General features: G+C 37.5%; 1 protein-coding gene across 9 annotated transcripts in view; it reads left to right on the top strand.

Annotated features, from left to right (window-relative positions):
- Positions 1 to 13,158, top strand: part of STS (steroid sulfatase) — a 113,488-nt gene extending 100,330 nt beyond the window's left edge. For all 9 annotated transcript variants that reach the window (XM_021411070.1, XM_021411032.1, XM_021411009.1 and 6 more), the window contains one exon: positions 4,068 to 13,158. In XM_021411070.1, coding sequence (XP_021266745.1) covers positions 4,068 to 4,450 — 383 coding nt within the window. In that variant the 3' untranslated portion in view covers positions 4,451 to 13,158. The remainder of the gene's footprint in view (positions 1 to 4,067) is intronic.

The raw sequence follows: 15,845 nt of genomic DNA, 5'->3' as shown, positions 1-15,845 counted from the left end.
TTCTCCATAGCCACAGACACTGACAGGTATGCTTTAGCTTTTATAATGCTTAGGCGATGGGTAGTTAAACTCTGCACTGGTGTTTTTCCAGCACCTCATGAAGTTCCAGATCGTCTGAAGCACCACTGCAGTGCAATAGATGATCATTGTACAATAACAGCCTTGCTCTGCCAAGGCTGTGTTTTGCACAATATAGCCATGATGTTACATAGCAGCATAGCTGACAACCATCAGATCTTCAAAAAACTAGCAATATAATTCAAACCTGATATGATGTCACACATGTCTGTCTCCAATCCCACATGTTTTGCAACATGACAATTGCTCTAGATATAGGCAAGCCTGAAGAATTATTTATTCTGTAAGGGAAAAAAGCTCGTAGTACAAATTCCATGTTTCTGCTTTTTTTCCCATGTCTTTGAACTTACCTATATGAACCTATTGTCATGTCTTACAATAATTCGCAAATCCTTAAATTTGTATTGCTGTGTGTAAGCCCTTGAAATGGCCTGGTGCTACAGTATCCAACAATGTAAGAGTTGATGGAAAATTTGTTTTCAAAGTAATTCAGCAGAAGTATTCTATCAAAGATAGATATATGGTAAGACAGCCTGACCATTGAGCTTTCATGGGCATTTTTCTGCCCTTCAAGGTATTATGGTGCTTGAATTGAATTCTCAAATGGAGTAAATATTGCATGGTCTACAAAAACATGCAGTGCACTAATTAATAGTGCCTTTTGGCCATTTCTTCATTGTCCATCCTGACAATCAAACACTTTTAAAGAGCCAGAATAAATGCTTAGTATAGAATCACATAGCTTCCCAGAATATGTATTTTAAATCTCAATAAATGAGAAGCATATTTCTGCTCTGGGCAATGTTCTGTGCATAAGTTCAAAGATATCTGAGGAGGAGTGTTAGATTGTTGACCTGGACAGACTGGAGAGTTGAGCAGTGAGGAACACGATGAGGTTTAAAAAGAGCAAGTGTAGAGTCTTGCACCTGGGGAAGAATAACGGCATATATCAGAGCAGGATAGAGGATGACCTGCTGTAGGTGAGCTTTGCAGAGAAGGAGCTGGGTGTTCTCATGGACAGCAGGTTCCCCATGAGCCAGCAGTGTGCCCCTGTGGACAAGAAGGCCAATGGTACCCTGCAGTGCATTAAAAAGAGCATGGCAAGCAGGTCAAGGGAGATGATTCTCCCCCTCTACTCTGCCCCGGTGAGGCCATGTTTAGAATACTGTGTCCAATTCTGGGATCCCCACATCAAAAAAGACAGGGATCTCCTAGAAGCAGTCCAGCAAAGGGCCACAAAGATGATAAAGGGCCTGGATGATGGAACACTGAGTAACCTGTATCTGTCCAGTCTGAGTTAAAGAAGACTGAAGGGGGATCTGATTAATGTTTATAAATATCTAAAGGGAGGTGGGAGGCAAATGGACAAGGCCAGGCTCTTCTCAGGGGTGCGTAGTGATAGGACAAGGAGCAGTGACCTAAAACTTGAACATAGGAAGTTCCGTATGAATATGTAGCAGAACTTCTTTACAGTAAGGGTGATGGAGCCCTGGAACAGGTTATCCAGAGAGGCTGTGTAGTCTCCTGTGGAGATATTCAAGCCCTGTCTGGACACCTACCTGTGTGATCTATTGTAGGGTGCCTGCTTTAGCAGGAGTTTGGACTCGATGATCTCTTGAGGTCCCTTCCAACCCCTGAAATCTTGTGATTCTGTGATTATTATTATTTTTAATTTTAATTGTGAGGAAACAACAAAGAATTCAAATACTAAATCAATCTTTTAAAATATTATTGGAAAAGGAGGCAGAGAAATGCTGCTATCCTGTCCAGTCGTGTCCTGTCCCTCCTCCCCAGTATGACTGAGCCATTGCTGCTGTTACAGCCAGAACCTTTGGTATCTTATAAATCTTGCCACATCCTATTGTCTGTGCCAGCAAGGTGCTCTCTGCCTTTAGAGCTGCTTCCCTTGTTCTGACTCTCAAGCAGCATTCAGAGGGTACTCCTAGACTAATGCGTATAATAACCATCACCCTCTGACCCTGATTTAAGTGCAGACTAAATGAACTGGAAGTCTCCATGTTCTGTCATTGAATTTGTTCCTTAAGGTAAATTCTCTTACAATGCAAAAAAATGCTGCAGGATAGAAGAAGCTGTAAAGAATCTTAAGGTCACTTACTTTCTTTTAAATTCATGCTATGAACTGGAACTGCAGTCTGTGACTCTTTAATCCACTGAAACATTTATGTCTTTAAACCTTTCTTTAAACATTCAGTGTGATGTAGTTACAGCATGTGATGTACCAGTTCATTTCTGCCCTTCACTAACCTTCAAGTGCTTTCTATTCTGGTGAATGGTTGAATTGATTAATGAATATTAACCACCATTGCACATATAAATATCTAACAAGTTACTAGAATAACAAAATTTCTGTGGACTTAATTCAGCAAAATACCACGGAGTTTTTCCCCTAGTATTTAAAATAAAAGATGTGATACAGACATGTCTCTTATGAGGAAAAGCTGAGAGACCTGCTGCTGTTCAATCTGGAGAAGACTGAGACAATTACAAATCTCGAATGTGCTGAAGTCATGAGGATGGGGCCAGCCTCTTTTCAGTGGTGTGCAGCAACAGAACAAGGGACAGTGGGTACAATCTGGAACACAGTAAGTTCCATCTGAACATGAGGACAAACTTTTTTTTACTTTGAGGTTGATAGAGCACAGGAACAGGCTGCCCAGATATGTGGATTCTTCCTCTCTGGAGATGCTCAAAGCCCTCGTGGATGTTTTCCTGTGTGACCTACTATAGGGAACCTACTTTATCAGGGGGTTGAACTCGATTATTTCCAGAGATCCCTTCCAGCCCGTAACATTCTGTGGTTCTGTGTGGTTCTGTGAAAAAAGTTTCTGCAATAGGGCATTGAGGAAAGTTAATAACTAATGACTGTGTATTTCTGACATTTGTATATGCTCAGATGGATAGGTAGTCAGGCATCATAGATTTCAGCTGTTTATTATCCTACTTTTATTAAGAATGAAAAGCAGATTTCGACTCTGACTAATTATTCCCTGGTCTGTTTCTGGAGAAGTGCATGCTACCCCAAATGGGGAGGACTGTGTGCTTCCTTTAAAATGCCTGTCAGTTCCTGCCTGTTCTGTGATCCTTGAGGAGAGTAATAGCCATTTCCTGTTTATTCCTTTCTTGTTAAGTATTTTCAGGTTCTCTAGTCTTCTGTTCAAGACTGTTTCTTGAAGGAAATGACTGATATTTCCTTCTTCTTAGCACAGGAATTTATTTGTATCTTAAATAGTGAAAACATTGAACAAAGTTACTCTAGTGCAGGCAGTTCAGTGCCTGCGCACAGCGTATTAAGCTAAGTCATAATGACCTTTCTGGAAGATGTTTGGTTCCCACTTTACAGAGCAATGTCTCACCTAAAAATTGAACTACTGTAATAGTTATATATTTTTGAAAAAGCATCTTGCAGCCTAAGACAGTATCTGTTATAGCAGTTCCTGTCATTGCATTTAATAAAATGAGAATCTCTGTCTCAACATGTTTGCAAAGTAAGCATGTGGCAGAGGGTGATGTGTTAATACCACAAGGAGATGAAGGGAGAAAAAGATAAGAAATGAAATTATTTTTATTAGTGAAATGAGAATCATTCATAGCCCAACAGTGTCTGGATATGGTCAAGTGGCAAAAGTACATTTTAATATGTCTTGAAGAAGACAATGCAATATCTTTGTAAATATTTAGTGTTTCACTGTTTACTTAAAAACACAAAGTTCTTTTAAGTCTTCTGTAATTTACTTAATTCTAATTCTTCCAAGAGACTGAAGTGATCATCATTATTTTATAAATTTGTGTAGCATGAAAATCAACGTTTTGTTTGATTTTGTTTTTCTGTTTCAGTATGTTATAGCTCCTCTTTGGCAGAGGTTGTACAGAGAGACTGATTTCTTGTGGTGTAAATTAGAGCTTCATAAGACTAGAGGATTTTCAGTTGGTCTTTTTATCATTGATTGTTTTGTCTTTGTAAACTGCAGGTGAATCTGTCTGGAAGGTCTTTTTCTTCACTCCAAACTTCAGTCCTGAGGATTCCAGTGGTTGCTATGACTCTCATGTTTGCTTTTGCTACGGAGGATTTGTCACACACCATGATCCCCCACTGCTCTTCGATCTCTCCAGAGACCCCGAAGAGAAAGTCCCACTGACCCCAGAAACAGAGAGTCAGTTCTATGAAATTCTCAGGGTCATACAGCTCGCAGTAGATAACCACACCAGATCGCTGCAAGCTGTCCCTGACCAGCTGTCCTGGAACAACCTTCTCTGGAAGCCGTGGCTCCAGCTATGTTGCTCATCCATGTTTCCGTTTTGCTACTGTGACTATGACTCGGAAAACATCCTGCCAGAGGTGCATTCTGGATAAACAAACTGCAACTTCCTTGTTTTCCTTCTCAGAATAAGGAGAATGTCTAGATAGCTTTAGAAGTCTTTGTTATATAGGATGAACTGTCTTTAGTACAATATTACAGTAGAATTTTAGAAAATATGCCATGAGAATGAGCTTAAAACACATCTGCTCTGACTTAATAATACAATAAATTGTATAAAGAACATTTTGTTGCCCTTATCTACAAAAGTATGCATTTTCTAGAGGAGATCATTTTTTGCATTTTCAGCTTTAACATTGTTCTTACACGCTGAGGAATTTACTTATTGTTTCTGCCAACTACAGCCACTAAATGCATACTTTACAGTCCTTTTCAGTAAGTATTATTCACCACTATTATGACATTCTACCAAAAATTAACAAATAGAGATATAGTGGTGGAGAGGTCCATGTGACTGTAATTTGATAACTGATAGATAAGTAAGGAACAGATTTGATAGCTATATCAGTGATATATCAGTGATATAATAAACAGACTGCCAAGAATCTAATATTGCATGTGCCATAAAAATATAGTGTGTAGTGGAAGACCTTAGTCCACATTAAAATGGTGTTCCCTCACTAGCATCATGCTGCATGATATCAACCTTTGTTTGGAAAGGAAACCACTTCAAGTGCAGAAGTGGGTGCTTAAATGAGTACTATAACTCTCCTGGAAAACATGCAAGCCAAATTCATACTCTCTCACTTACCCCATCATCAAAATTAGATCAGTAAATAAATAAATGTTTAATCCCCAAGGTAGGCAAACCCTGACATTCATAACCTAATTGCTAAAATGAAATATTTGGTCCATACTTAATAGCTGCATTCCAAATTTATACTATAATAGTAATTTTTTTAAAACGTATTTATTTACCATACCTGTTCTTCCACGGATAAGTGCAGTGTGCATCACAAATACATAATATTTGGTCTTGCTTTAAATATTTTTGCTGTTACTTAAGCTCCTTGAATGAGATTTACCATTTTCAGAGAATAAACTTGGACTTGAGCATTTACATTTTCTCTAAGCCAAATATAACTGTCTCCAAGTTCTCGGGCCTTGGGAAATCTACAATACTTCAGGGCTAATTTCTGTATCCATTTTTATCTTTGTCTTATTCAGTCACATTTTTTGTTTGCTCTATACCCAGGCAAACTATTTTATTTGGCAGTTTTTACCAGAGCAGAACATATCAGCAAAATACTAAAATGATTTGATGCTTGATAATAGAAGGTGACTTGCTTCTTATCAGAAAACACTAGTTAATTCCAACATTATGGTGTATTACAATCTGTTTGGTGGTATTAGTGCAACACTAATGCAAAAGGGATCTCAGTTGATAATAATGCAGTAGCTTCAGCCAGCAGACATTGAGGTTGTGACCCAGTTGTTGGGAGCTGCCGAAGCCTGTCATATAAAAATATATTGTGATATATGGTATATTTCTCTCCCTGTAAAATCTATTTTATTTGATTTTTCTCCTGCAATTTCCTGTCTTGGGAAATGTTGTACTCTTTCCTTGAAGTCCAATTTTTGATGTTTCACCTTGTGTTTATGACTGTGTACTTAAGTACGTGCTCTGTGACCTCTCTGTAGCAAAATCCTATGTGTGGTGATGAAGTTAGTCAGTTCAGATATTTCCCCAGTAGCCTCTCAGGACTGTTTATATTGTATCTGGAAAGCTGTCAGGTGGCCGTTCATGCGGCATAATTCCCTCCTTGCTTTATTTAAACACTGAATGTACAAGATAAATTTAGTAAGAAAGATCCCTCTGGTTTAAATACAAATACTCCTCTGTAGTGTTCATGACAGAATCTATGTCTCCCAAATTCCTGGTCCCCATCTTGTGGCCAAAGAGCTCATTAGCGCTGCTCCCTCCACACCTGCCCTGCAGTTGGAGGGAAGCCTAACTGCAGCCAGGTTGGAGGATGTTCTCTCCAGTTACCACAGCTCTCCTGCAGCTTATGTAGTCTTTGCAAGCAAATGTTCCTGATGAATCATATGGGCAAAAATATATGTTAGGTATGTAGCTGAAACTCAGACAAGGCATCATTGGATCTCTTTTGCTTCCACAGTTTCTAGGCTGTGACCTTAACAGGGACCTCAGTTTATACTGTTAAGGACATCCACGCCTACTTTTCATCAGGAAGATGCTATGTTACTGTTATGTCTTTACTTTCTGCAGGTTCAAGAATTGTTTTTCCTCTCAGCATAGCAGCTGATCTGTGCTGCCTGTCTGAGTTACCAAAAATGATAATTTTTCTTCTGCTCTGATTTCTTCTTGACTGAGTAGAGACTTTCTTTTATACCCTCCTTGGGTTTTGGTGTTGTCTCTCTTATGTCCTTTCTTAAAATCTTCAACCCCTGAAACCCTTTTCCACTTATTTCTTTGCCACCAAGTCCTCCAATTTGCACGTCATGTTGACCGCAATGGATATTTTGCCCTGATCTGTCAGAAAGTAAAAAGTGGTCTGTGAAATGAAGTGATTTTTACAGCACCTTGAGTCAGCAAACCTTCTACTTATTTAACTTCCAGCAAGAATTAACATTGCATTATAAAATCTAAGAAATGAAAGCTCACACAAGGTACCCTGAATAAAAAAAGTTATTTCTTGTTTGTGCCAGAAGCTTCATATTTACCAAAATTTAATTTAATATAGCATTTAATATTTTGACATCAGCAATAAAATCAGAAGTTCATTTTTACAACTGTTGCTTCAAGAAAGATTCTTTTAAAAATACATAGTATTTTTCATTGCAATGCTATTTCATTTAATGCCTAAAATAAACCTTCCCTGTACTGAAAATGTATTATATCTTCCAGTACTGCACCTTCTGTTCTAGAGATAGCATGTCAGATCATGGTAATTAAAATACTCTTGTTTATCTGCGAAATAAAATGAGAAGTACGGTATACCATTTTTATTATGGCATTGCCTGATCTAATATGGAAAGTTTTGTTTTTCATAACAAGTTGTTGATGGTATATATGTGAATCACAATTTATTAGCAAGGAAGACTTAAGGAGAATGTGCAACTCTTTTACTTTGAGACTGGCTTTCAATCTATCATTTAACTATCATCTATATTGTAACATGGTGCCTGACAGTAGAATACATTATTTTAAACTGTGAGTTCAGATTCACAGGAAAGTATATTCCTCTAGAGAATTATTTAACAGTATCACGTTGTAGTTTATCACAGAGTCCCTGTATGGCCCAGAGCAAGTCATTTAACTCTGTTTCTCAGCTCCTCATCTTTTCCTAAAGAATGATAACAGTTTTTCTCTAACTGCTAGGAATACTGAAAGAGTAAAAAGTACTTAAAGTAGTGAGTTGGTAAAGGTGCACTTTCTGGTCACCTTCTCTATAAAACATACAATGTAAGAGATGGAAAACTAGGCTGTATAAAGGTATCCTTAAACTTCAGATGTGCATGTAGGTTCTGTGCTCACTTTTTAACACAAGTGGGGTTAGGGCCTGGAGCAGAGAGCAGATGGCTAAAAAAGATGCATGTGGAGAAAGATGTCAATCACTTATATCTATTTTATTCTCAGTCTTTCCTCTTTTAGCAGACATTGGACACCACATGGAATTATTTCAATATTTCTCCCTTGCGGACTGGATGTCAAAGGTTCCTGGCTTTTAAAAACTGGAATGTTCTGACTTGCCTTAAATTACTGTGCAAAAAAAAAAAAAAAAAAGAACAAGAAAAGAAAATACAGTCTTTTGGAGGGAGTCAGTTCAGTGAAATCCAACTGAAAGTTCAGTGATCGAAGTGAATATGGTCCATGTCCTTCACAGCTCAGTGAGAGTCATCACTTGTCAGCAACAGCTTATCTCACATAGTCATAATGTGAGATCTGGGCATTCAAATGTGTGGACAATGTAGAAAAATTTAACATAAGATGTCATTCAATATAGGAAAATAATTGAGAAAGTCATAAAAAGAGAGCAAGCATAGCTGCAGGAATGCAATGTTTTAATGCCATGTATGCTAGCTTACCTTATACTGCCTTTTTACTTCCGTGCACTGATCAAATAGGAAAGCACAATTGCTGAAGCATCTAATGCATTGGTTACGCTTTGTACAGCTGTTGTCATTAGGGGACATGTATTAAAACTTTTTTTTTTAACTTTCATTAGGACATGCAAATTCTGTACATAAGACAGACATTTGCGTCTTTATTGTTTCTCTTTCCTCTGGCCTTACCTGTACACCATCAGAAATATGCTTTGAGGAGCTCACTTTCAGGAGTACTCATCTTGGACGAGTACACTGCAAGCAGTGAGGCTGGGTGTGTGGGCAGGAGGAGAGGCTGGCGTAACAGAACTCTGCACTGGGAGCCACTGGGGAGCAAATGTTGTTCTGAGGATTGTCTCCAACCTGAAGACGGAGTCCTACTAATTGCAAGTGTATTTGAGTCTATCAGGAACTGTGAGCGAGCAAGATGAACAAGGGCACATTTGTGGCTAGCTGGTCCCTGTCGTGCCAGCTGCCAAATGAAAAGTTGCTGGGGGCCCATGGGGATGCATGATCCCATGCTCCCCCTAAGTCGTCATTCAGGAGGTGATATCTTAATCTGAAATTTCGCGGTATGAGGGAGCAGCAGTCACACTTTCTGTTCCTGGGAAAGCCGGGAGACCTGAGCCAGACCCTCAGGCCTTCCAGCCTCACTGGCTGCAACAACTGCAGATAACTCAAGGAGTGCTAGGAACACTGATAGACCATGGGGCTTTTCCAGAACATTCCAATGTTCTCAGTAGTTTTCATTCACATTGAAAGCAACAAGAATCTTCCTAGAACTTCACCTGCACAACAGAGAAGGGATGTTACAAGTTGTTCTTAAGATTATCCACAGCAACTATAGTCTGCCAGCTCAGCACTCAGAGCAATGAGCTTGCACCAACAAAAGCTTCAATCACTGAAGTTTTTCTAAGCTCATGGAAAGAACTGGATTCCAGCTTCCCATTGAAGCTTGCAATACACTAGCTTGTTCGATTATCCTATGGTCACATCTTTAATTTTAGTTAAAGTTATCAAACAGTGCAGACTTTGAATGATCAATTTTGTAGTGCTAAAACAGCACCCTCTGAATACTTAGAAAGCATTTATTTAATATTAATCGTGCTCGCTTCCCTGGGTAGAGAAATGTCAGTCTTACCTATAAAAGAGTCGTGCCGTAGGTATTTCTCTTGAAAAGAAAAACTGTATTTGAAATGCTTATATGGCCAACTCAGTTACAAAAGTAGCCCATTCGACATTGTTTATTCTATGGTTATCAACGAATAAAGCCTTTCTATATGAATAATATTTAATTGAACTTGATTTATATGAAAAAAATTGTGAAGTTCTTGAAATTATAAGGCAGAGCACTTCATTTTGACACGTAAGAGAATTTCATATGAATTTGCTTTGTGTAACAATATTTATTACAAAAGGTTAGAGACAAAGCATCTCAAAAACCTTATGAACTTAGATTGGGCTGTAAGAGAATATCTTCAGTTTACTATGGTCGTCATTGCTCTCAAATGAAACCAAGCTCTGAAGGAAGACAAAAAACAACCTTTAAAAATGACTTGCCTGTGATAGTGATAAAAACGATCACTAGGAACTTGTAACTTGTACCACATGTGAAAAAAAACAATATTTATCTTTTGCCCAATGCCATCTCCTGTGAAATAAACAAAATAATTAGATTTAGAAAAGTGTTCTGATTGATTTGCAATTGCCAATCTCATGTGATCATATGCAATGCATTGGTAAGCAGCTGATTAATGCTACCAGTAAGATAACTGTTTAAGCTCAAGATATATTGTTAGAATAGGAATTTTAGATCCTAACACCTCAGTGTCTAATACATATGAAAAACACATTCATCCAGCAACATCTGATCTCTGACCAGGCTTTTTAACAACATATTATTCAGCAAAAGAATTTGCTTGGGGCCCCATCCTGCTCTCCTGTGATACTTAATAAAAATAAGGGGAAATCCTGCTTGATGGCAAGATTTATGCCACTGAATGACAACTGTCTTTGATTGTCGTTCAGCAAAATTCTGTAGTGAGAGGCCATCCCTAGCAGCTAGGTGGCATTCTGCTCTTTCTGGAAATTAATGACAATGAAGTGTTTAGATGCAATTCAAGCAGTGACATTAATGAGCACTATGTGGAAGCTGCAGATTAACAGTTGTGCCTATCAGTTTCTAAGCACTCAGTACCAGGCTTCATAGATGGATGCCATGTTCACATGTTAAATGTGGGCTCAGTTTTAAATCTCTCTTGGATTTCTCCTTATTTTCCAGACCTATAGTGGGGAACGCAGTTCAATTTAAAAAATCTTGCTTGGCAGACTTTTTAAGACTGATTTATAGAGGTAAACCTTTTTTGTGTGTGAAAGGAGATTGTTACACAGTTTGATGTGACTATTCATTAAAATCTAGATAATGGCCTTAATGTGTGAAGGTTCGAGTGTGGATTGTAATGGATAAACGTCTTGATATCACAGTGTAACAACCTCCTTTCATGCAAAAGAAGAGGTTTTCATCCATGAAACTGTCTTAGGTAAAGTTGCAGATAGGTAGCAGTGCTCTAGGAGACTTCTGAGGAACCATTCTTGACTATTGCCACAGTTCCTCATATGTGTTGAAAATGATGCAAACTGGAACTGAATTTTTGCTAATCATTGAAATCTTGCTACACCTAAGCCTCTTTCAGTTATTGTAGAAAGGCACCAGCCCTCAACCATAAGCTGTGGCTCCTTTTATCCAACTGATTCTCAGGGTACAAACCTTTAAGCTAGTTACACTAACCTGACAATGCTGAAGGAATAGATCATTTGGAAAGAGGTAAACAAGAGAATGTGGAGTATGTTCATAAACTGATGTTTTGGGTGTGCTTCCCATCTCTGACACCAGTTACAGGCCCCAGACACAGTTTCATTCTGTACTGTCTAGCCTTGCTGTGATGCGGGAGAAAGTATAGAGTCCATAGGCAAAAAATGGACTTGGACCACCAATTATGGCATGGCTAATTTAAAAACAAAAAAAACATATAACATAAACAAACAAAGAAAAAACGACTGTGGAGTTCATCAGAGAATGCATCTGCAATCCAGATTAGAGGAGCCAAGCAAATTATCAGGAGAATGAGGGACGAGATCAAAATTTGTGAAGGCATACATACTGGGAATGAAGAAAATCACCCATCTTTCTGTTAATACTGTGCCAATGGGTAGCAAACAATCATAAATTCAGGGAATCGGGAAGAGGATAGTACTCCCTAGAGGTAAGGACACTCAGTTAGGTGGTGATGACAGCCTTGCTAAAAAACTTCAAGACTGATTAAGTACTTTTAATCACAAGAAGTACATAGATCACCTCTAGAGCAGAAAGAGACATACCTTAGGGCTACAAAGTCACTTTATGTTACTTACTCCCTGATCCAGTGAGTCTAGGATCCTTGCCTACAGAGTGGCAAAGCTCGTACAGGAAAGGTTGAAGTTATTGTGATTCTCTTTTGCCACTCTCTTTTCACACTCAGCCAGCTGCTTTGTTTAAATTTCATGTCCCATCTAGAAAAGAGTCAAGGAAGGAAGGCTTAGAGGAATGATCTCTTTTACTTGATCACAGAATTTGCAGGAAATCTGTACTTGTGCAGGAAGAACCCCATTCTTGCATTGTCAAGTATGCTCTGAAAACAGGATCAGAGTCCACAGACATTGTGGGAGAATGTATTTCCAGAAAGCTTCAGAAGTCAGTATAGGTAGTAGTGTAGTTCCAGGTCTCAGATTTATCTTACTTAATTTTGTGTACTCACATTGAATGTATCTAGAGCTGAGCTACCTTCCATTTCTACCCAAGAGAGAGGAAAACAAGATATGTCTAGCGTAACTTGTATGACTACTTTCAGACGAGATTGGTTATGCCTAGAAGTCATTCTTTATTGCTTTTTCGTATATTTAAAAAAAAAAAAAAAAAAGAGGCATGGGATAACCAGCAAAACCTGCATAAACCTCAATACGTTTGTGTTTAGGCAGCTGAATCTCACTTCGATCTCCTGGAATCTTTAAAATCTTATTGTAAAGTAAGAATGTTTTCAAGATTGTTCAAAGGAAGCTTTTCACAATCAGAATTCTGCAACTAAATGCCAAAAGCTTCTTTTATTGATTGCTTGTTGGTTGGTTGGTTTGCTGCTTTTTGTTTGTTGTTTTTTTTTTTTTCATCTGATCTTCAGTTCTTTTAGTCTCCACCATGCTCTGCAAATCAGTGAAGAAAGATCTTAATGAAATTATTTAAAAGAAGTGCCATCATTATACAGGTCAAGCAATTTGTTTTTAAGGTCATATTAATCATTTTGTATGCCAGCATTTTAATTATTGTACTAGGATGAGATATTTTTTAATTAGAATAGAGTTTTGCCAACAGTAAATTAAAATCTTTTCCAATTTACATTTTCTGTTAACATCAATTATGATTTTGTTGAATGAGCTGGACTTGAAGAATACTGCTCAAGTTCTGGAAAAAGTCGTGACATTTAATATACAGCAGTCAGTCTCTAATATAGTGTGTGCATATCTGTGGTGTTAAAAAGCTCACATTTTTACATAAATACCTTATGTCTTCCATCTTCTAGTATCTCCAGAAATACTTATTTGCCAAGCAAATAAATAAAGTGCTTGAATTATGCATGCAAAATTATTTTAGATCTCCATCTGCTAAGTGTTTTTTACAATTTGTTTCTTAAGTTAAAAATGTTTAGCCTGAATTATATTGGGTATAAAACTAGTTACAACACCTTAATGGATAAAATTTCTTAATAATCTGTATTATCACAAGACTGAGTACATATCCAGTAAGAATAGGAGCAGAAAGCCTGTTGCTGAGCAAGGTATTTGAAGATGGGCTTGCAGTTTGACTCTTTGCCATTCCACTGTACTCAGGAGCTTTGCTGAGTGAGATCCTTCACCAACAGAAGATACACAGACTGATTCGTGCATAACTTTTCATTCCTCATTGTCTTAATGTCTTTAATTTACTCTAAAATTCACAAGTTGTATATGGTGTAAGTGCTAGGTGTTTCCAGCCATTCTCATTTCATAGTTTCAGGTTTTAGTCTTCGTGGTATTTAAAGCTTGCCTCCAGCCTTTCTCTTTGTTAGAAATATAATACAAGCTAATATTTTTTAGAGTTCAACAGCCAATTCCTTCTGTTACTAGGATACTATTTACCATAACGATCATGATGTAGGATGTACTGGCTAAAAATAAAAAATAACAGAACAATGAAAAGCTTTCAGAAAGGATAAATCCAAAGGCACTGAAGGTCAAATACTATCCAGCTATAAAATATACATTTTTGCATGGGTCATAAGAAGTACCACTGAATCTGTTAAATTCCACTGTTAAAAACAGGAAAACAAATATTTAAATGAGAGCTGAAAAGCATTTTTCCTGCAGAGTATGAAACTAGTTTGAAAGAGCATTAACTGCCATCACATTGGCTTATGGCTCTGTAGAAATAAAATACTGCTGGCAGGACAGAAAATAAGCTAAAAGATAGAGAAATTGCATGCAAAAATCAAGTACATAAATTAGATAAGTAACCAGAAAGAGACAAAAAAAAGCATATGCCAGCTCTTCCAACCTTCATAAGCAGAACACTGAGAAAAATATGAAATTAAAAACTTTAAGAAGTTATAAGAAAATATTTACCATTATTGCTGCATGTTGTGCATTAGAGAAAAATATTTCTCTTTGAAATGAATAGAGAAAGATAGGTGGCTATATTCTTAAACTTGGATGGGAAATGATCTGTTTAATTTAGAGATCTATGAAGTCTCTGTAAACAACTGCTTTTCAGATATATCTTTAGTTCAGGAATGTAAATGTTTTTGCAGGCTGCTAGAGGAAGGTCATTTTTGTGTTAACTGTAAGCAAGAAAATTAAACAAATACGTTCCCTGTCAATGGTTTACGGGCGTTTGGCCCAGTTCCGTGACGAAGGGGATGGGGGACCCACAGGCCCACGCCCCGGGAAAAGGGAAAAGGGGAAAAGGGTAAGGAGATGGCCCTGAGAGCAAAGAACAGCGGCAACAATCTGAGGAGAAACAAACTAATTTACTAAATAAAATATCGGAATGCAAAACAATACACTATAATACAATATAATTACAATTTAAGCTGATAAATCCAATACAGAGAGAGAGAATGTCCCAAAAATCAAGGTAGGCCTTACTCTACTACTGACGATAAGACGGCTGGAGAGCGAGGTGCTGCCAAGATGAGAGATGGGCAGAAAAGGGGACAAGGTCTCATGATCTGCAATTTTTTATACTGTGAGCTTTTATCTTTTCCCTCCGGCTGGAAAATGGTAATAGAGGAGCAAAGTACCATGGGGACTGTAGTAGTCCTTCTCTTCTGAGAACCAGGTACATTCACTACATGATGTTATGATGTGGAGTACCAATAACCGAAAATCATAAAACCATGCCAGTTCCCCCACTTCCAGATGTGCTGAAACAGAACTTTTCAGGGGTAATTTCATAAAAAATCACTATCTAGAAGAGACAGTTTTGAAGTCGCTGGAGATCTGGGAAAAAGGATATCTTCCAGGGTCATCGGGAGCTTTTATGGTAAGTCTTTGATTATTCCCTAAATAAAATGAAAGAAATGTTCAAATGTGATTTCATCAAACTATCTTGGTCAATATTATAATAGGCCAAATAATTAGACAAACAAAATACATTTGGGGACAGATACATCTTAATTTAATAGAGCTGATGATTGGGATGAAGAAATTACTCATTACTTCACCTACACTGAAAATATTTTATGTTTGGACAAGTGGCTATTTGAATTTTCTTTCATCTTTATCTGAAGTAAGACATTAACAGTAACAGATTCAGATTTTATGAACTCATTGCTCTGATACAGGACTGAAAATATAATATATGCATCTGTTTGTAATTTTGTTTAAAAAAACACCTGTGCTTAAGGACACTGAAGTTTGTCTTGGTATGAATCTCTAAGTCAGTAAGTCCATTTTCAAATTTATCTCCCCCTCTTTAACCTTGCTCTTTGTTTACTTTCATTCCAATGCAATATCATGACCCTAAGCGCCTTCAAAAAATATAATTTTGTAAAATTCTGAAGACTACTAAAAAGGATCTTCTGAAAGGATAGTAAATAACTTTGCTTAGCAACATAAATTAAACCTTGTTCAGTTCTGTGCTATAAAAGTTAAATTGCAAAACAATAGCCGGGTCAGCTCAGTAAAAAATCTAGTTCTTTTATTCTTACACTATGCTGAAATCTGAAGTACAGCTCAACCAAAACTGAGGTAAATTGACATTAACAAAATATCTGACATACCCATAGCACACAATAT

The sequence above is a fragment of the Numida meleagris genome, chromosome 1 (genome assembly GCF_002078875.1).
Source record: "Numida meleagris isolate 19003 breed g44 Domestic line chromosome 1, NumMel1.0, whole genome shotgun sequence".
Classification (NCBI taxonomy): domain Eukaryota; kingdom Metazoa; phylum Chordata; class Aves; order Galliformes; family Numididae; genus Numida; species Numida meleagris.
Note: the sequence above shows the minus strand (reverse complement) of the source record. Positions and strands in the feature narration are given on the sequence as shown.